Source organism: Lagopus muta, chromosome 7 (genome assembly GCF_023343835.1).
Source record: "Lagopus muta isolate bLagMut1 chromosome 7, bLagMut1 primary, whole genome shotgun sequence".
Lineage (NCBI taxonomy): Eukaryota > Metazoa > Chordata > Aves > Galliformes > Phasianidae > Lagopus > Lagopus muta.
In genome coordinates, this window is record NC_064439.1 from 45,118,038 (window position 1) to 45,140,730 (window position 22,693).

A 22,693-nucleotide genomic window follows, 5' to 3' on the forward strand; every position below is an offset into this window, starting at 1 on the left:
CATAGTCTTGAGTTACGTAACTAACCTGTGGCAAATCCCAACTATTTCCTGATACCTGAAGTTCTAGTGCAGTTTCTTACTGAATAAGATTAGCCTGATGCTTCTTTAGGAAAAAAAGAGAGAGAAAAAGAGAGAAGGAGAGAGTGCTAATGCTACAGCGTTCCAGTTTTAATCCAAATAAATATGTATATATATATATGATTTAATCCAGATTACCTGAAACATTTATTTCCTAATGAAAATGGTGATTCATCAAAATCATTATAGAGAAATTTCATCTCAAAAACTTTGCACAGTGGAAAATACTTAGAGAAGATACCAGGTTTAAACTCTCGATTTAAAGTCTATAACTGACCTATGTTTTTAATCCCTCTAAAACTATTAATGAAATGTGCATGCTTTATAAATAAATAAATAAATACAGTGCTTTAAATTATTTTACCCTTTCCAGTCAGAAATGCATTTTTTACTAATTTAAAATTAAACCTAAATTTGGGGCTTTATTTGACAGATTTTCAGATTTTCTCACATGTTTATGTAAGCACTACAGTCCTTTCACTCACTCCTCTGAACAAAACTCTGTGAGTTACAACTGAACAAAAACAGTCAAATGGATTTCAGATGTCATTGTCAGATTTCCTTCAACGTCTGCTGATTAGCCCTGCTTTTTTCTTTGTTTCTTCTTACATACTTCATATTTAAACCATTCCCATTTAATACAAATTTTACAGGTTTTCAGAGAGGAGCTTTGCTTTCTAAATCAGCTTGATTAAACAATAATACAGTCAGAAAAAAAAACAGAAAGTGATGGAAACGTTACAGCTGCCTCAATCCCATCAATCAATTGACCAGCCATTAACCCTCCTCACAGCTCCAGGCACTGCAGATTAAAAGCAGTACATATCAGCTTAATAAAGTTTTTTGTCCATACCCTTTGGCCTACAAACTCTGGGGACTGAGATACGGCCAAACACCCTGGTCTGCTGCCTCTGCTATCACATGAAAGAAACAGCAGAGGAAGTGGCACTGAGCTGGACAGGTAAGAAATGAGATCATGAATCATCGTATCACAGAATAACTCAAGTCTAAAGGACATCATAAGGATGATTGAGTCCAACTCTAGGATCCACACGAGATCACTCAAAAATCAAACTGTATGTCTGAGAGCCCTGCCAGACACTTCTTGAACTCTGGCAAGCTCGGTGTCATGACCACTGTCTTGGGAAGCCTGTTCCAGGGCCTGGCCACCCTCTAGTGCAGAACCTTTTCCAATATAAACTTTCCCTGACGCAGCTTCATGTCATTCCTTTGAGTCCTGTCACTGTCACCAGAGAGCAGGGATCAACACCTGCTCCTGCATTCCCCCTGTTAGGAAACTGTAGGCCACCATGAGGCCTCCCCTCAGTCTCTTCTTCTCTGGGCTGAAGAAACCAAGGGACTTCAGACACTCCTCATACATCTTCCCCTCTAGATCCTTCACCATCTTTCTAGTACACCTTTGGATGCTTTCAAGTAGTTTTATGTCCTTAAGGTATTTTCAACATTTGGTGTGAAAATGAGCGATGCCTTCCTGCTAGAGATATTTGTGTCCCCTAGACTTAAGCACACAAAAACTTTACCTCTTTTATCTAAACAGATGTGGACTGCTGCATGCAAAGGAGTATCTCCTTTTACAAAGGAGACATTTTGAGGATCTGCACCCTTGGTCAGCAGCAAATACACCAGTTCAAAGTAATTCTTCTTCAGGCAGATATGCAGTGGTGTTTCAGATTTGGCTCCGGTCCCATCTGGCAATGCTAGTGCAAAGGATATGAAAATAACAGGGGTTAAATATGATAAACCAGATCTGCAAACTACAGAAAGTGCTTGTCAGAGAAATGTACAAATTGATTACTGAGCAGGCAGAAAGAGTTTTTGAGAATGAAAATCTTCAGAATCCCCTCTGATCTCCCAATAATCTAAGCAGCCAGTCCTCCTGTTACAGCAGAAAAACACAGGCCAGAACTTCTTCAAGTAAGTTAGTCACTGAATGAAATAAGAAATCTCTTTGCAACCCCAGTCACAAGGCTGCAGCAGGACCACGTGTCCCTAATTTATAGCTAGTATCAAGTTATAATGTGAAGTGAAAAATGGCAGAGTAATTCTAGCAATAGAACCTATGCAAAACAAAAAAAATTATCATGTTCACAGTTACTGAAAAAAAGATGCTTGGTCATGCCCTTGAATTCACTGAAGTAGCCAATTACTTGTGACATGACAACAGACTTAACCCCAAGACTGTGAATCACATTTTCTACCAGGCTCAGGACAGGGGAATTAAAGCTTAAGAAAACTATAAGCAAGGGAATGAGAATCTTTGGCCTTTTACCTCCTAATCTAACTCTGACAGCCAAAGTTCATTTGAAAAACATCTTCTATCCTACATAGCCCTAACAGGTTTCCAATTAGCAGGTGCAGGAAAAGGTACTACACCTCAACAAGCTTCAGCACTTACACAGAGCCATAAAAACTATGCTTTCATATTTCTGAAACTATGCTGCTCCAAACATGCAAAAGAAGATATCTTTTTAAAAAAGTAATATCCTAATTTTTTCACCTCCTCTTTCTACCAAACATCTTATGAGGTGGACTCGCTCATCCAGTCTGTCACACTGCTGGATAATGCTGCCAATGTCAACATCTGAAAGACTGCAGGTTTTTAAGAGTCCTCCATCTGATGTGTTTTCCCCATTGGCTTTCCCTGTTAGCAACAGCAAAACTTCATGCCACATTTGCTTCTTCAACAACAGTTTTACGATGCTGTTAGCACAGGCCTGGGAGATGTTGCAAAGCACCCCTTCAGGAACTTCTGCAAGACAAACAGAACAAAATAACTCACTCAAAAACAGGCAGCAAAATCCATCTCAATGTAAACAAATCTCAGAATAACGAGCTCATCAAATTCAAATCACAGAACAGCAAAATTCTGCACTTGTATCCTTTTGTCTTCATGCTGACAAATCATTTTGAACACTTTTATTCATCATACTGAATTTCCGTGTGTATTATTATGGGTTTTCACTGCAAAATACAGCAGTAAAAATAAGTAAAAGTACTCAGTTCCAGTAATATCAACTGTAGAAACAAGGAAATGAAGGAAGGGTAAGAGAGCAAAAGCTGTATATTAGCATGAAAACAATTAAAATGAGAAACAGGAACTCACTGTACCTTTCATAGAGGAAAGCAGTTTCAGAAATCTCTGAAACACATCTTCCTTCAATATATTTTTATGATGTAACCCATTTTCAAAACTGCAGAACTTGACAAACTGTTCCAGAGCATCCAGGAAAGAATCGACTACGGCTTTTCTTCTGTCTTCCTCTGCAAAACATTACAAGAATTGAAAATCCAGTTCTTCATGGTCATGTTTTCAGGGCAGGGTTGTAATACACCGTGTTATTATATTTTGTATCCCAAAACACATCCGATACACTCATTAAACACTCTTTACATTAATACATCAGGCTGAAAATTGCAATAGTAGGCGAGCTGCTGTACATGCAGGCAGGACATTGCTGCCTTGCAATGATAAGAATTTGCAGAGTAGATGACTTAAGAACAGTGACAACTTCCAGCACACATTTTTAATCAGATGCCCTGAGCTTGTCTGAATCTTCACTGGCATTTAACGAATACAGCTGAAGAGTAATTTGCCCTTTTAAAACTAAACCAAAAAAAAAACCCCCAAAAAAACCAAAAAACAGAACCACCAACAAACCCATCACAGCAAAATGACACCTACAGGTTTAAGATACTTGGGTAATGCAAAATTGCTGATTTTAAATCATGTCCTAATAACAGTTTTTAAATGAAAGACTTGGCATGAATTTCCTGTAATTTTCAGGGAATTTAAGTACATCAAAGATAGACAAAACAGTAGCTTTCCCCCCTCGGACAAAGCAAAGGGTAAGTTACCTTTTTAGCAACCAGAATTATCCCCAAGGGTAAAGCAGTGTCTTGCTCTCCAGTCTCTTGCTTTACATTAAGCCTAGAAAACTCCTGGGGCTGCACACTGGGGAAAATAAACTGACCCCCCAAAAACATGCTGAGATACATGGAATGCCAACTAAAATGGTTACCTCTATAAGGGCAGCGTTGTAAACCTGAGAACCACTGAGCTAAGACCTGCTTTAGGAGAAGGGCAAAAGATCTCTACAGTAAAGAAAGAACTATGGGAATCTGCTTGCCAGGAGCCAGAAAATGCAACTGCAATGAAATACAAAGACTTCCAGTAAACTTGTACGTAATACACACGTGAAACCAGAGATATAGACTACAAGTTTCACCTTTTCCTGAGTTTGATCTGCCTGTGTCTTTTCCTTCATGTATGCCCTAAGAGCTGCATAACACAAGTAAGTATTGGTTTGAAAAGGGTATGCTTTGAGTTAATATGGTAACGCCACTAATACTGACATTACCTTGGCTAGGAAAACACGATCAGGCACCAAACCAACTCAGAAAGACTGTACTGAAGAAATGGTTTTAAGAAGAGCAAAATCCATGTTTGGGGCTTAATAATCTTCTTTTAAAGCTTTCCATCACTTGCCACCTCAGTTCCTGAAACTCTTAAGTCCTGCAGGAACATCCTACCTAACTTGTAAGTCAGCTCTCATGTGGACACACAGAAGAGCTTCTCCAAACAGACTTCTACAATTGGATCCTCTGCTGGAAGTGTCTGTGCTCCCCCCCCAATCTCCTTCAGAGCTAGAATGTAAGTACCAACCAAGCTGCCTTGCTGCCAAGACAGCACTTTCTGCAGTAACCCTTCAGTCCCGTGGGAAGACAATTCTCCATCTCATGTCCTACCCAGCATCTCCCTGAGTACACCGCAGTACTCGGAGAGAGGTGCAGCTCAGGCTTATGCCATTTGTTGAAAAAGACAGGAAATTATCTATGGGTTAGTCACTATTGATAGTTTGACACTGAGGTCTTATTGTACAATTTGCACGCTTTCTGATTTATTGATGTCAAAGCAGAATTCCCTGTTATTTGGGCAATCATGCACTAGTTTCTAGAACAGGAAGTTACAGAGAACTGAGTCCTTTTCAGAACTGATGGGCATTTATAAGACTAGACTGAAAACCAGTTTAGTTTGTCAATTCATCAAACTCAATGTTAGCATTGGGAAAATTAAGATCAGCACCTTTCTATAAGACAACTGGTCTTTCACAAACTGCCCAGAAATAACAGCAATAGTTTTAAAAATAATTTGCAGTTTGCCCTTACTACAAGAGTGCAACTAAATTTTAGGTTCACTGCTTTGGTTATGGGAGGCTCTCCAATAGTCCACTCTGCTGTTCTTGTCCCTTCTCATGTGAAGAGATTTTAAGTTTCCATGTAACACAGGAGTTTCAGCTGCATGTCACCCATGTGGAGCAATGATGACTAACACTTTCTGAACGAGGAGGATCTCTCACTAAAACATTTTGTTTTCAAAATAGGTCATTATCTTTTCACATACGTGTTCATCACTTCAGGCCTTCTCTTTTTGGTCAACGCTTTTTCTTTATTTAAATCATTTTAAATATGTCATGGGTGTTTTTACTAAATGTTTCATTTCCCAAACACTAAGGTGAAGCTAAGTGGTCAAAACTGATAAAAAGATCAAAAAGACGCAGTTTCTATGGCAGGAGGGGAGCCTTGTGCTAAGGAAAAAAAATCCAGCAATGGCTTATAATAACTTCCAGCAATTTGTAATTACTTACTGCATGGTACATTAAGAACATTAGCTGGACAGCAGACACCTTCAAGCAAGGACAAAATGTTCAACGTTGTCTCACCAGGGTGACAACACATACAGAAAGTTACACAAATTCCACCTACTATTGCCAATGACAAATAAAGCAATTTTGCATCCAAAGGTTTTAATTTAAAAACAGAAAAAGCACCGAGTCCATACAGTACCTTCCAGTTCCACAGAGGAGGAAGTGTGTTTCTCAATGTGACTGCTGACTGCTTTGACAGCATCAAAGTTTTTATTCTTTTTCAAAATATCTATGACGCTTCTTGCCCGTGTGTCTGGAATGGTAGGATCAGCCCCAAAATTCAGAAGCATGAGCACATCTTCTGTTTGACCTAAAGCATTATAAGAAAAAGCATTAGAGAATTATTAGAGAATTAGAGAATAATTCTCATTGTTCAGGGGCTGTTGTGTTTTGTTTTCTTGTTTTCAAATGTGGCACAATTTCTAGCGCGCACACACACACACACACACATATATATACATATATAAAATTCATCCAGTGTCTTAAGAATTGTTAGCTATTATACCAGAATAAACTCAACAAACTATTAAAAAATAATTATAAACTCTCTTTGTTATTGTAAGTTGGGCAGTGGGAGCACTGAAACACAAAGTGATGGGGTGCCTCAAGAGCATCCCGCTGATCAGAGGCAGTATGTCAAAAGCCTCTCCTTTGCTATGCCCCAATCCTTTCTCCAGTTTTTAGGCAAACTGCTCTGTACATAAAGAAAAAGCAAAACAGGAGATTTTTCTATTATTATTGTTATTCTATAAGTCACAAGGTGACTTAACAAAACTGTCTATTTCACATATTCAAGCATGAATATGTACACCTGTGTACTGATTTTCTTTCCTGTGCAGCAGAAAACACTTTTGTGGTAATAAGCCTTGTAACAAAGATTCCTAGTTTAACTAATGGTGTCATTGCTTTTAACAGATGTCACTTCAAGTGCTTTGAAATGCTATACAGAATTACAGAACAAACAAAGACAAATATAATAGTGACTGAAAGTTTCGACACACTGTTTAATAATTATTCTCAAAGATGAGAAACTTTCCTCTTACAACTTCCCACTGCACTTTACAGCCCTGCAAGCAGCAGTACTGATCTTCCAACAGAACAGCTGGAAGAGCACAGGGACACCAAATCATGCAGTGCAAGGGAAGATGAAGAAACGCTGAGCAAAGAATTGGTAGATTGTTACACTTCCCGAGGCACAACTCCACAGAACACAATCTCTTTAATTGCATGCACTGAAGAAAAAAATCTGGATGAGAAAAGAGTGATGCAGACTAATCCAGCTGCCATGCTTTGCCTGTGCAAGTCTTACCATTCAAGCCACCTTAGGAATTATTTTTTGTTAATGGGTGGAAGCAAGGGTTTTAATATATTTATAAACATATCTCTAAATACGTACATGGCCTTTTCTAGAAACACAAGAGTCTTATAGTAAAAGATGTTGCAAATGAAGTATGACTTCTTTCCAGGAAACGAAATTTGTTAGATAGGGACTGCCTGCATCTCATTCATACTATTAAAGAGAGCCATCAGAATATCACTGTGTTCAACGACCTCGAAGAGTGGAATTATCTTGGCTTTGATGCTTGTTTCCTGAGGCCACCTAGTGGGCAGCGTAAGAAATACAAGGAAGAATGCCAGGCTAAGTTGACATAAAAGACACCTGACCGAAAACTTGAAGGACACCATTTCATTTTTCATCTCTGACAAGATACACTGCTACTTAGGTTTTAAAGCTTCACCTGGTCAAAACAAAATAAGAAGCAAACAAGAGAACAGAAAGATAGGATAGGTCTCTAGGAGGTCAAGGCATGTTTAGATTTAAAAGGTAACTAAAAACTGCAGGGTACTTACTGGAAAGTCATAACCAATCAAATCAAGAAGCAAAAATTAAAAAATGAAGCATACAGACTTATAAGGGAATTACTGAAATGCTTATATTTAAGTTATTATGTTCAGATAACAGGGCTTTCTCATTTTCTTCCTTGTATGTAGTAGTAAACACTGGGGTCTGAAATTTTCTGCCATTCTTCATTTTTCCATAAGAAAAAAAAAACAACACAGGAGTAAGAATAAAGAAAAAGGAATTGCATTTACTGCGTTTCCGGGAATAGTCACTGGAAGATGCCACAATGTGCAGGAGAGTGCATCCATCTCTGTCTTGCTGGTTGATTCTATCCTTCAAGTCTGGCCTCTGAGACAGTAACCATCTGAAAATATGGTTCTTTTCTGAAATGATAAAAGAAAACATTTGTTATAGTAAATAGATGCAGCAGAAACAGTTACTGTTTTTCCCCCTATGGAAAGTAAAGATGCACCTGTATGAAAGCTTTTCTCATACATGGGGAGTAAGGGAGGTAAAAAAAAGTAAGCAAGAGAAATGATACCATGAGCCAGCTGCATTGTGGGAGACCCGACACTAAGTTCTCACTGATTCTCAGCACGCATCACTTACTTGACTCATGAATCTTCAGCACATACAGAAAATGTTGTTCCACACTGAGGTGGCAGGAAGAAATACTTAATTTTTGTCAAAGTTGGCATGCCCAGGATCTGAAAGAACCTCAATCACACAATAGCTCCAAAACACAGAAGAGAATATCCATATAAGGTTCTTATTGCTAACAAGCACAGATAACGAATAATTACAAAATTCTTAAAAATCACAGAATCATAGAATGGCTTGGGTTGGAAAGGACCTCAAGGATCATGTCAAGATTTACAGGCTGGTTCTGGCATGTACTAATGCCTCTGTCAATGGCTGAGTCCCTAGCAATGCCACCCAGTTGGCGAGCTTCTCTACTATCTAGCCACACACAGTTGGCCCCATTGTTCCAGCATCGAAGTAACCAAGTAGCAATAGGCTCATTTGGGTGACGTGAGAAGTCTTTTCTCAGACTTCGAATTTCATTCATTCTCAGAGATCAATCAACAAGGGTAACAATATCTTGCTCACCTCTTACTCTTCCAGGACTTCTTGTTGCCCTCATAGGCGTTGGTGACCGTGGTCTTATTGAGGGCCCCTCCCCTGGACTCAGGGGAGCTTCTCCTAGACCTCGGAGCCACTCCTCTGGACCTCTTTCCTCCTCTTTCTTCTGTTCTGAGTTGAGATTCGTTTCATTCTCCATCCTCTTACAGGGGCGACTGACATCAATGGTGGTGCCTCCTGTGGTTGATCAGGTTGGTCAGTTCCGATGCCCTCACCCTCTAGCTCTGCTTGGAGTCTGTCTTGTTTGATTATGAGAGTATTTAGTTCAGATTGGAGGGTGTCTCACTCAGTTTGGAGGGTATCGAGCTTGGATTGGAGGGAGTCTCACTTGGATTCGAAGGCATCTCATTGAGATTGGAGATTCCTTCTCTCAGCTCGGAGATTCTCCCCTTCGGCTTGGAGACTTTCTTTCTCAGCTCGGAGACACTCTTGCCAGGTTTTGAGATTTTCTCTCCTGGCTAGAAGACTCTCTTTCTCAACCTGGAGATTCTCTGTCTCGGCTCGGACTCTCTCCTGGAAACTCTCCTTTTCAGCCTGGACACTCTCTTTGGGATTTCAGGGAGTCTCTCCCAATTTGGAGGGCATCTCTCTCGGACTTGAGGATATCCCTCTCAGATTGGAGGTCTTTTCTCTCAACCAGGGGACTCTCCCGCTCAGCCCGTAAATTCTCCCTCTCAGCTCTCAGACACTCTCTCTCAATTTCACAAACTCTCTCCCTCTTTGGGATACTATTGAATAAGGCCCGATAAGCATTAGCCAGGCCCCAAATCATTTGTGCCTCCTCAGATCTGCCTGAGCCGCAACATTCCTGTCTCAAATAAGCTTTCAGGGTCTTTCAGGTGTTCAGGAGTAAAGTTCCATGACACCAAAGATGGCCATCTCTCTAAAGTCTCTCCCAAGCCTCTCCACACTCCCTGCCACTCAGTATTCTCTGGTTTTGGGGAAGGCTTCCTCAAAATACAATAAATACAAATACTGACTGAAATAATGAACAGTACATTTAGGGAGATTAACAACGCGATCAGGTGAGCATTCAAAAACTGCATAAAGGATTCAAAGGAGAGACTGGGAACCTGTTTAAAAATCCCAAGTTCTGTGAAATTAGCAGCTCCCTCTTCAAACAGGTTTAAAAGAGAAAGCAGAATCATTTTTTTTTCTCTCTTTACGGGAGCAAGATAGCAGTGCTCAAAGTTTACAAATATCCCAGAACACTGGCAGTCCGCCTGCACTTTCGAGGTCAAGTTTTCAGTGAGCACCTGTGGAAAAGATAAACTTTCCCAACAAAGCTCTCCGAGAGCAGAGAGAGATTCGTTCTAAAAAGCTAAAAAACAGCCTTTGCCCGCATTCTCCACCAAGAATGTCAACGGTTTAAGGGCTGGTTCGGCCCGGTTCTGTGACGAGCGGGGCGGAGGGATCCGCAGATCTGCGACTCCGGAAAAAAGGAAACAGGGGACCCCAAAATAATTTAAAAAAGCAGCACCGATCTGAGGAGAAACAAACTAATTTACTAAGTATATTATCGGAATGCAAGATGACGCACTATAATACAATATAATCAGAATTGAAGCTAATAAATCAAATATAACGAGAGAGAGAATGTCCGAAAGGTGGGAAGGCCTCACCACAACGCTGAGGTGAGATGCGCAGTCCAGTCGAGCAGCAGGGAGACAGGAGCAGCGCCCACGACGAAGGGCAGGCAAGAAAGAGCAATCAGGCGACCTTGCCAGGAGTTAAACCTCCTCTCCCTGACCGCAAGGTCCCCTGGGGAATGTAGTTCTTCTTCTCTTCAGGGCAGGTACCCAGGACTTGAGCATTGACAGTTAAAGTCCCAGTGCTCCACATGATGTTATGATGTGGAATACCAAAAACCAAAAATCACAAAACCATGACAGATCATCAAGTTCCAACGCCTCTGCCACAGGAGGGTTGCCAACCCCTAGATCAAGTACTAAATCAGGTTGCCCAGAGCCCCATGCAGCCGGGCCTCAAAAACCTCCAGGGATGAAGCATCCACAACACCTCTGGGCAACCTGTTCCAGCACCTCACCACCCTCAGTAAAAAATCTGCCCCTGACATCTAATCTAGATCTCCTCACCTTTAATTTAAAACCATTCCCCTTTGTCCTTTCACTATCTACCCTTGTAAAAAGTTGATTCCCCTCATGTTTATAAACTCCCTTTAAATTCTGCAAGGAGACAATGAGGCCTCCCCACATCCTTCTCTTTCCCAGGCCAAACAAGCCCAGTTCTTTCAGCCCGTCTTTGTAAGAGAGGTGCTTCAGCCCTCAAATCATCTTTGTGGCCCTCCTTCGCATCCTCTCCAAAAGCTCCACATCTTTCCTGTGTTTTAGTGATACATGTAAAGTCATGCCAACATGATATGATTTCATTATATTTGCTTTTGTCATGGTTTTATGATGTGATGTGGGTGACGTGAGAAGTCTTTTCTCAGACTTCGAATTTCATTCATTCTCAGAGATCAATCAACAAGGGTAACGATATCTTGCTCACCTTTTACTCTTCCAGGACTTCTTGTTGCCCTCATAGGCGTTGGTGACCGTGGTCTTATTGAGGGCCCCTCCCCTGGACTCAGGGGTATTTCTCCCAGATCTCGGAGCCACTCCTCTGGACCTCTTTCCTCCTCTTTCTTCTGTTCTGAGTCAAGATTTGTTTCATTTTCCATCCTCTTACAGGAGCAACTGACATCAATGGTGGAGCCTCCTGTGGTTGATCAGGTTGGTCAGTTCCGATGCTCTCACCCTCTAGCTCTGCTTGGAGTCTGTCTTGTTTGATTATGAGAGTATTTAGTTCAGACTGGAGGGTGTCTTGCTCAGTTTGGAGGCTGTCCTGTTCAGATTGGAGGGGGCCAGGTTTGGATTGGAGGGACTCTCGCTCGGATTCAAAGGCATCTTGTCAAGATTGGAGATTCCTTCTCTCAGCTCAGAGATTTTCCCCTTCGGCTTGGAGACCTTCTTTCTCAGCTCGGAGACACTCTTGCCACGTTTTGAGATTCTCTCTCCTCTCTTCGAGACTCTCTTTCTCAACCTGGAGATTCTCTGTCTTGCCTTGGGGACTTTCTCTTTGGGATTGCAGGGAGTTTCTCTCGATTTGAAGGGCATCATCTCTCTTGGATTGGAGGTCTTTTCTCTCAACTAGAAGACCCTCTTGCTCAGCCTGAAGATTCTCCCTCTCTGCTCAGAGTCTGTCCTGGAAACTGTCCTTTTCACCTTGGAGACTCTCTCGCTCATTTTATACTGCCTCCCTGAGACTCTCCCTTTCAGCTCTCAAACACTCTCTCAATTTCAGAATTGAGATCTCAGAGATATCTCTCTGAGATAGTATTGAATAAGGCCCGATAAGCATTAGCCAGGCCCCAAATCATTTGTGCCTCCTCAGATCTGCCCAAGCCGCAACATTCCTGTCTCAAATAGCTGTTTAAGCTCTCAGGGTCTTTCAGGTGTTCAGGAGTAAAGTTCCATGACACCGAAGATGTCCATCTCTCTAAAGTCTCTCCCAAGCCTCTCCACACTCCCTGCCATTCAGTATCCTCTGGTTTTGGGGAGGGCTTCCTCAAAATATGATAAATACAAATACTGACTGAAATGATGAACAGTACATTTAGGGAGACGGACAGCGTAATCAGAGGAGCATTCAAAAACTGCATAAAGGATTCAAAGGAGAGACTGGGAGCCTGCTTAAAAATCACAAGTTCTGTGGAATTAGCAACTCCTTCTAGAGCTGTATGCCACACTGTATGCAGATACCAGGTACATATTTCCATCAGTGTTTGCAGTAGACTCTACATACCTATGGCTCCACAGAGCAGAGTGGCAAACTTAAATTAGGGCCCAGCATGTTCTGAGCATTAAAAGAGAAAAAATTATGGAATGCAATCCCTTGAAGAACAGTTTTAGAAGAGAAAGCATTTTTTTTTCTCTCTTTACAGAAGCAAGCTAGCAGCACCCAAAAAGTTTACAAATATCCCTGAACACTGGCAGTCTGCCTGCACTTTCGAGGTCAAGTTTCCAGTGAGCACCTGTGGAAAAGATAAACTTTCCTAACAAAGCTCTCCGAGAGCAGAGAGAGATTCGTTCTAAAAAGCTAAAAAGCAGCTTATGCCCGCATTCTCCACCAAGAATATCAACAGTTTACGGGCTGGTTTGGCCCGGTTCCATGACCAGCAGGACGGAGGGATTTTGCAAAATCCGCACCTCCGGAAAAAGGGAAACAGGGGACCCCAAAATAATTAAAAACAGTGGCAAAGATCTGAGGAGAAACAAACTAATTTACTAAATAGAGTATTGGAATGCAAGATAACGCACTACAATACAGTATAATTAGAATCGAAGCTAATAAATCAAATAAAATGAGACAGAGAATGTCTGAAAGGTGGGAAGGCCTCACCATAAAGCTGAGGTGAGATGCGCAGTCTGGTTGAGCAGCAGGGAGACGGGAGGAGAGCCAATGAAGAAGAGTAGACAAAAAAGCGCGCATCAGGTGACCTTGCCAGGAGTTAAACCTCCTCTCCCTGACTGCAAAGTCCCCTGGGGAATGTAGTTCTTCTTCTCTTCAGGGCAGGTACCCAGGACTTGAGCATTAACAGTTAAAGTCCCAGTGCCCCACATGATGTTATGATGTGGAATACCAAAAACCAAAAATCATAAAACCATGACAGCTTTTTTCTCTGAAGACGACAACATTTAGCTCATTTTAACAGAGGATGTCACTTACTTGCTTTGATACACAGTCTGATAACAGCATGAAGGGGATGAACTCCAATGGATTCAACTTTTGCCCCAATGGAAATCAGCCATTTGACTAATTCTGCTACATTTTGCATCGTCTCATCACATCCATAGAACTCAAAAGTCTGATAATGAAGAAAAGAATTACGACATGTTATTTTATATTCACAAAAGACGTTCCTTTAAAAACACAATTCCACAATATCATTTTTTTATGAATTGGTCTGGAATTGGTGGAACAACCAAGAGTAACAACGAAGTCCTATTCGTTGTAAAATGAAACATTTACAACAAACATAGCAGATCCAGTAGAAGTTCAAAGCAAATACATTTCTCCAATGAGATGTTCATGAATTTTGAAAGACTTCTCCTGCTCTGAAAAGCACTGAATGTGAAGCCTATTTTGTAATACATATTTCTGTATTTCTTCCCTGTAATTGATGGCAACTTTCTGCTATACAAGTCTATCAAATGTTACTACATTCCAATGCACATGTTGCTGTAAGTAGGTATTGTACTGTTTAAGCTCAGATGAGGCAGCTTCTGCAAGCAGTTATCCTAAAGCAAGAAAAGACTGAAGAAATGTTTTAAATTGGAAAACAGGAATTACAGACTGAGGGAAGGAGGTATAGACAATTCAGGTAACATCTCATACAGCTCAGGAATCCCAGCAATAGAATGAAGGGCAATGCCTCATTCCCTCATCCAGCCCAGGAAGCATCTGGCATTATTAAGACAGTAATGATAATGAAACTGTTCACACAAAGAAAAGCTGTATGAATTTTATGAATTGTATGAATTTTACAGGGAAATTTACACACCAGGACTGAAAGCACACAGTCTGAGAATGAAAAATTTGAACCAAAAAAGGATGTTTTATCAGGGACTTAATGAGCTTCAAGCACAGCCTACAAGCAACAGGGACATTGACACAGGAATCTGGAGGTGAGCAGAAGAAGCTCAGAGGGAAATTGAGACAATATGCCAGGAGGGTCTGGTCACGAGGGGGTGCTCAAAACCAGTGTTTTGACATAATTGCTTCTCTTGTGCCAGTCATTTTTTAAATAGCAGGCTTTGCACAGCCTTCCAACATCCACAAATAAATCTTTCTACCACCTCATGCCAAATTTTGACTGGCAAGTATTACTGTTTGTGCACAGTCACAAAAATAAAATACAGCAAACTACAGGGTGGCAGCAGGGGAAGTTCCAACTGTCAAAAACCACATTTTCCTCTCATTTTTGCAAAAGATAAGCAGTGCTCATTCACTGATCTTTCAGGGCCTGGACTCTGACCCACCTCTCTCCCTGCAAAGAGCTGATCAAATGCATGAAGTATGAAAGAGGATAGCATGAAGTCCCACTTAAGCTCCTCGAGTGGCATTACCATGGCACACTTGTCCAATGCTAGCTAACCATGGCATGCTTGTGTAAACATACCTGCTTTGTAATGGTCCACAAGAAATGCTTTACCTCAACTGTTATTGAAACAGAATAGACAACCACTGCATAGTAGCAGATACATGCACTGTGTACTGCTTTCAGAAACTATACAAAACATAATACCACCCTAACCCAGGAATACTAAAAGTCATCCTGTTTGGAAAACACATTCAGCTTAACAGATGTCAAACATTTTTCTACATTAAATTTAGTGTCAGGTTCCAGGTCTGACATGAATAGCTTGCTGCACTTGAGAGGAAGATATCTTTTGGCGACCAATAAAAAGGAAATACTAAATTGCATACAAAAACTATACAAATTAAGGATACTTTTAATGATCAATGAAAAGAGACAAAACAGATTATTTAACATTATCATATATTATTTAACATAACCACGTATTATTTTTCATTTTATTTTTCTCTCTCATCTGCTTTCACTTTGCCCACAGGATGGATAATCTTCCACTGAAGAGAACAGAAAGAAATAGACACAAAACTTAAAAAGCTTGTCACTTTACCTCAAAGAGATTTTTCAGCGGTAACTGATTGACTCTGAGATTGGTGGGCAAGTCTTTCTTCTTGGACAACAACAACAGAAAAGACTAGGAAACAAAACAGTGGTGATAAGTGTGCTTAGAAACTTTGTTTTTCACTGCATCACTAGACTTTGTAGAGAGCGAAACATGGGCTAACAACATTTCAGATCTTTTTTTTAAGATTGTAACACATCACTGAATTTTCCTTTTCATTTATCAGTTGAGCTAACGTATTTACAGTGGACTGTGGGAACCTATGACCAATTAAAACCTCATCAGAAATAGAAACCACATGGAAAGGATCATGTCCTAAAACCATCTCCAGTACACCTTTGGTAGTGATTCTTTTTCAAGGATAAGAAAGAAGATCTACGTAATTACAGGCCTGTCAGCTCTATTTCAGTGCCTGATAAAATTACAGAGAAGATCATTCTGGGAGTTACTGAAAAACATGTGAAAGACAATGCACTCACTGCTCACAGCCAGCACAGGTTCATGAAGGGAAAGTCCTTTCTAATGAATAATTCTTCCTTCACAGCAAGATTACACACCTAGCTGAACAAGGGAAGCCAGTAGATGTGATGGTTTTGGATTTCAGCAAAGCTTTCAGTACTGTTTTTCATGATGCAATGGGTGAGCTCAGGTTGGGCTCCAAGGGTTACAGTAAGCAGGACTACATCAGGCTGGCAGCCAGCCATCACTGGGGTTCCTCATGTAAAGCTTCATTTCAGGGCCAGTTCTCTTCAGTGCTTTTATCAATGACTTGGATACATGACTTGAAGGTATACTAAAGTTTGAGGATGACACTACATCGGGAGGAGCTGTGGACTTCCTAAAGGGCAGAGAGATCTTAACAAATGTAAGGGCTGAGCAGTCAGCAACCACATGCAGTTAAACAAGGCCTGCATCTCCTCACAGGGAGCGAAGGGCAGCGCTGAGCTCTGCTCTCAGTGACAGTGCCCAAGGCAACGGCATGGAGCTGTGCCAGGGGAGGGGTAGCTGGGCATTAGGGAAAGGTTCTTCACCAGAGGGCAGTGGGCACGTATTGATCCACCTAAGTGTGTTTTCAAATCCTGAATTGCACTCTTGTGAGTTGACCTTGTAAGGCTGCCAGATGCTCCTCTTCTTCGATCCTGGTGCTCACAGGGCTTTCTCACACTTTTTCCTCACTTTGCCATGCAGCATTTTGCCTTTTCGTAGACAAGTTTCCCTGAGGCTCCTGCCAGTGGCCACTGGACCCAGCCATGCCCTGCAGTGTGGCTGTTGGAGCAGGCTGGAAATTGGCTTGCCGAGCATGGGGCAGACTTGGCCTCACCACACACTGTAGCCCCGCAGCCCCCTGCCAGCTCCTTGCCACCAACACACTGTAATTATGGCAATGAACCATTTTTCACACAGTTATTGTTTAAAAAGAGGGTTAGTATGACTTCAGGTGATTCTCCTTCTGATTGTCCAAAATAATCCGGCTTTATTGAACAACTGTGTGCTTCCACTGAGTGGATCTTTCATCCAAAAGAAAAAGACATTATAAATAAATACATTTTTTTATCCCTTCAGCGTCTTTCAAGAATAATGGAGCCCCTAGGTAGGATCAAAACAGAGACAATAGCAGGAGACAAGTGGGATCTTAACTTTGTTGTATACCTTTGAGAAACGAATTTTGGAAATTACTTTGAACTAAGAATATTTTTCAAGTCTAAAAATCAAGACAATTGAATCAAGGAACACTAAAATTAATTGCTTTTTTTATCTTAGAGGTAACACAAGCTTACCCTGAACAGGTACCAATGACTACGTTTTTGTGCAGCAGTACCACACTATACTTGATCTTAGCCAAAAGACTAAGCAGCGAGTATGTAACATTCATTTTCTCTTCACTGGGACAGACTTACCTGCCACTTCCCTTTCTGAGCCAACTTTTCCATCACAGATTGCCAAATCAGTGCATCAAACCTTGCACTGAAAATATAATCACATGCAGGGTAGAAAGTTTGTGGCAAGACTCGTTCATCTGCAAGAGTAAGCAGTTATGAGAAGTATGTAGTATATGCAGTGCTTTTAAAGTTGTGGTCTCCAACTAAATCACTTCACTGCAGAGCAACAGCTTTAGTATTAATACCCAGGAGAATGCTAATAGGGAGCAAACATCTGACTTCTTTAGTGTGACAACCGTTGGCCACCAAACTGCACCTTTTTATCACCAGTCTTCTTTAAACACGGAAAAAAAATGAGTCCATCACCACTGAGGGGTTCTTAAAATACTTAAGCTTTTAATTTGAGCTTACCATTGACACTCGTGAAGATTCCTGCTATAAAATCAGCAACTTGAGCTTGGTCTACAGAAGCATTCAGAAGAGTCAAACCTCTATGAAACATAGAAATTGCATTACAAGCGTTTGATAACATGATCAGCGAGTGGCCAGCTCTATAATAAGCCTAGGAAAAAAAGAAAAACAAAAGAGACCACTGTTAGGAAAACATTCAGAGATCCTGACAACAGAATCTCAGGGGTTAGAAAAGATCTCTAGAGATCATCCAACCTCCTGCTAAGGAAGGCTCCCTGCAGCAGGCTGCACAGGTAGGCATCCAGGTGGGTTTTGAATACATCCAGAGAGGGAGACTTCACAACCCCCCTGGACAACCTGTTCCAGAAAAGTTAACAAAAAGTTATCATTTTCTCTTAAATTCATTAAGTATGGTATAAAATGCCACATAGTGCTATTTTCACAGCTTCTCACACACATACACCCTCCAAAAAAGCAATCGAAATCCCTTGTAATTCACACTGTGCTACGTATGTCATTGTGCATGCTATTAAAGAGCAATAAATAGATACAGATACATATGGAAAAGATAGCTAAAACAGTAGAAAATATCTTGGAAAATAACTGAGGGATGAGAAGACATACTGTTAGCAACTATCCTGGACAGAAATGTTTCTTGTCACAAGGTCCAGAATATATATTCATGTCATTGCACAATCAGTAGGTATACAGTTGTATAATCAACAGGTATACAGAGGTTAGGCTTGGTAAGATTATCATGATAGAAAGATAATCAAAATAAATAGAAATGCCCACAAGTTCACAATAAACTCCACAAGTTCACAATAAACTCCACAAGGAATGAACTCCAGCAAGAGATCCTTCCTCAGTGATGATCAGCACTTAAATGGGATCTAGAAGAGGTGCAGCCAGGCTCCCCCCTTCCGGTAGCACAGGTGAATTGCCTTCACCTGTGTTCCCACAGCCAACTCACTGCTTGTCTCAGGTGGTCAGTCAGAGGTTCAGGCCGTGATCAGCAGTTCCCATACAGTCATTATGACACTGCTCAGTAGCACCGTGCAGTATTTAAAGCAATGCAGATGTTCTTCAGCAAATGGCACCTAAACACATTTATGTTCACCACTGAAGTAGGTTTTACTATCTCAGACTCACAGTGGAGTCAACTTGCTCAAAACATTTCCTGGTCAATCCTGCATCACCCTGGGTCCCCAGCATCAAAAGAGTGCATAAGATTTTATTACTTGCTATCACCTCATCTGTGACATTAAAAAGTCAGTTATCTTCTCGAAAGCATTAGTACCTTTCCTGCTGGGATGAGAAACAACAAGCAAGCAAAAGAGAGCTGCTTAATTTTATTAGTAGTATTACAATAATATTAGAAGTCATTTTGATGTTTGTGTGCACAGCCAGATATTGATTCTGTCATTTTTATGCTATGGTACATCTTAAAACACAACAAAAAGCAGATATTGGCACTTGGTTTAAAACGTAATACAGGCAAAAAGTTGCCAGCTTCAACATGTGAATACCTTAACATACTCTGGATCCCAGCGTAAGCTCTCAAAGGCTGAATGCATTGCTTCTCTCCATTTACCAAGATTGTACAAGCAAGTTGATCTGTTGCAGTATAATACAGCTATGTCCCCAGAACACCTGAAAAAAAGTTACCAGCATTACTGCTTATTCAATTAAAAAAAAAAGAAAAAAGGATGTAAGGTACTTTGTAGTTAGTAACAAGAAAAAGTGCACACATCACCCACCTAACAAACTCAGAGGGTAAAACAGAGCTGTAGAAAGCGAATGCAATTTGAACATCAGCTACAAAATCTCTCAGTGGCACCCTAATGGTATCTGAATGACATTCTAGTCCCTTCTGAAGCAGAAGGCTAACCCACTGGACTAGTGCAGTAAGTGCTGAACTCCACGATCCTTGATCCCTTCCAATGCAGTATGTTCTATGATGCTATGAGGGTTTAGTGACAGTTTAGAAAACCTAGAGACATCTGGGTATCTAGTGAAAGGCAATAGCCAGGAATGGAAGAGAACGGACAGGAATGGGAGGAAAGGTGAAACAAATGCTAGACAGACTTTAGTCATCAAAGCATAACCAAAAAGTGTTTTACTGTTTCATCAGTTGATGATGCCATCAAAATTATATATATTTACGTCAGCTGAAGAAATAAACATATTTCAGAGAACTGAACATTCTGAAATACGTGCATCTGGATGTAAGAATTTCTGGAAAAAGCTTCCCAAAATTTACAGTACTACACAGGGTAGCAGGGAGCCTGAAAAGTCTGTCTCATCTGTGCTCAAATACCTTGTGGCATGGTGCTGCATCCTCTGTCTTATTCCTACCTAGCAACTTACACTCAAGAAAGTTGTTTCAACTTTATTGAACATGTTCAGAGCACGCTTTCACATGTATGCAAATCTTGCCAAGGCAATCTACAGCAAGGGGAAAGGGAATGCTCAGGAGCAGATCCCAGTGGGAAGTGAAAGCCCTGCAAAGGGCAGAATGAGGGCCTGGTGGAGATGGCCTTGTTGGCTCTGTCTCACTCCCAGCACAGCTCCAGACTACATTTTACCATCCTTTGTCTAATGGCAAACAGTCAAACTAAATCAATGGCTGGTGTTACATCAGGTTCATAGTGTTGCTAATACATGGTAATAATGAATATTTAAAAGTTAACATAATGCTCAGCTACTTAACCATTAACCATCACATTAGCAACCGGTGTTAACTGAAGACAACAAACACTTGGCATTTGGAAAGAAATAGCCACAGAACTCTTTGGCTGAAGCTAGTTTTGAACAGATTTTACAACACCAGGAAAGCTCAAATACCAAGAACAAAGTAACCTGCACGAATTGCTTTCAAAATAGTCAATGATCCATGCAACAACAGACAACCACATTCTCCCAGTAACTGGCACAGCAACATCAATCCATAACATCTCAACTGCAAAGCAGAACTAATTTAACACGAGCCAACATAATGTTTGGAAAAATAATTTGGACTTTAATTATAGTTATTATTAATGCTCATAAAAAAAAACATTTAGATTAAAGTTGCTAACTTATATATCAAGAACAGCAATTCCTCCTTAATTACAAAACCGATACACCAAAGAGTGTGACAACAGACATAAGAAAATCATGTGTCAGGGGAAGAAATACAGTTCTGAGTTAACCACAGAACTGAACACATTTAATTACAAGCTCACAGCTTGTAATTAAAGAATACTTACAGGCCCCATTGCCTTAACTGAATGAGCATATACAGAGCTTGATCATACTTCCTGATGGCCAAGGTGTAATTTCCATTTTTAAAATCCTGATTCCCATCTTGTTTCATAAACTGTGCATATTCCATGGCATCCATGCTAACTGCAAGAGGAAAAAAAACAAAACCCAATAACCAGAGATTCATGAGACACATCATTCCCCAAAATCCACTTCAACTTTCATTTTAGGTTTTGCACCTCCTTGACAAGTAGGACAAAAGAGTACATCTTTTTGCTATGTTGCAGTTGGAATAGTAAAATGTAACTCAGGTACCAACCTCATCTATGCTTTTGATATATCAACTTTCCAGCTATTTTTTAATCACATTTTTCTCATTGTTTCCTTTGGGTCTCAAACTTTCTTTTTTAATATTATAATTATTAAAATTATTTAAATGCATTCACCCTCTTTAAAAGCAGGATATGAATCTGAGACAACACAGCTCATATAGTTAAGAAATACATGAAGCTGCACTTTTCAATTAGTTAAAGACAAAACTAATTAACTTGCTTTTTATTTACCTTTATGACTTTTCCTTTATCCAGCCTTTCCAGCAAGACATTTAATAATCCAATGTACACAAAATCGCTTTGAAACTTGATTACTGCACGAAACTGCTGTGATGTCAGTCTATTATCAGTGCCTGAAGACCTTCGAAGAAATTGAAAATCATTGCTAAAATAAACACATCCAGCACTCGGAGAAATCAAAGGTTGAAACAGGCATCAAGTGCAAGTGGTAGAAAAAGCATTTCATAATTAAAGCTGTAAAATTAATCTCCTTACATAAAAGTAATCGCCGTTTCAAGAAGCAGGTAAACAAATACAAGGGGAAAAACAGCCACACGCATGGACAGCACGTCAAGCTCACAGACTAAACAATCAGAAAGTCTTGAGCAGAATCATTCTCCACAACTGGATGATACTTTTAAAAGCCATTGCCGTTACCTGTGAAAGTCTCTTTTAGTCTCACAAATCTCAGTACTAGCAAACAAGATTAATAACCCCAGAAAGAAAGCACAGGTTTACTAATTATCCTGGTGTTAACCAGCATGGAACAGAACCAGAGACAACCTGTAACATCACAGCCTACTGACAGAAGCTGTAAAGGCTTTTCACAGCAGACCAAACGAGGTATTTTTAAGTATATGAGCCCACAGACAAAGCACCAAGTAATGCTGACATCTTCTCCATAGGTTCTCAAGGCAAACCCAAAAGGCTGCTGTACTGTCCAGAGGATTAAGAGGCGTGCTATGGGTGGCACTGTGCCTTGTCTGCATGGAGATGCTCCACCAGGTGAAATGCAGTGAGCTCACAGGAGAAGCAGTGCACAACTCTGCAAAGGCAACAACAAGAGAACCAGGTGCTACAGTGAAGCTCAGAGCAAGACTGCTTCCGTCTGGCTGCAGAAAGGCCACTCAGAAATTAGGCCTTATTTATTTCAAGGAATAATGCTCTGTGATGATGTATGCAATGCAAACGCTGCAGGAAGAACTAATTAAGCTCCTGGATATAGACTAAAATGACTATAAACTGACTAATAAAAGGTTCCATCTATGCAAGGTCAGGGGAGGTATGATGACAAGGCAGTACTGGAGGAGTAATT

At 40.6% G+C, this 22,693-nt stretch overlaps 1 protein-coding gene across 8 annotated transcripts in view; it reads right to left on the reverse strand.

The window, feature by feature from the left end:
• Positions 1-22,693, reverse strand: part of TRANK1 (tetratricopeptide repeat and ankyrin repeat containing 1) — a 52,339-nt gene that overhangs the window by 22,307 nt on the left and 7,339 nt on the right. For 3 of the 8 annotated variants that reach the window (XM_048950394.1, XM_048950395.1, XM_048950396.1), the window contains 12 exons: positions 21,610-21,739; positions 21,052-21,190; positions 19,330-19,453; positions 17,801-17,951; positions 17,408-17,526; positions 15,498-15,581; positions 13,522-13,660; positions 7,899-8,030; positions 5,944-6,114; positions 3,208-3,360; positions 2,597-2,848; positions 1,620-1,796 (listed from right to left, as the gene is read on the reverse strand). In XM_048950394.1, coding sequence (XP_048806351.1) covers positions 1,620-1,796; positions 2,597-2,848; positions 3,208-3,360; positions 5,944-6,114; positions 7,899-8,030; positions 13,522-13,660; positions 15,498-15,581; positions 17,408-17,526; positions 17,801-17,951; positions 19,330-19,453; positions 21,052-21,185 — 1,636 coding nt within the window. In that variant the 5' untranslated portion in view covers positions 21,186-21,190; positions 21,610-21,739. Of the gene's footprint in view, positions 1-1,619; positions 1,797-2,596; positions 2,849-3,207; positions 3,361-5,943; positions 6,115-7,898; positions 8,031-8,757; positions 10,345-10,412; positions 11,234-11,301; positions 11,489-13,521; positions 13,661-15,497; positions 15,582-17,407; positions 17,527-17,800; positions 17,952-18,055; positions 18,076-18,424; positions 18,729-19,329; positions 19,454-21,051; positions 21,191-21,609; positions 21,740-22,693 lie in introns of those variants that run through there. The other 5 variants (XM_048950397.1, XM_048950398.1, XM_048950400.1 and 2 more) reach the window with 5 other exon arrangements.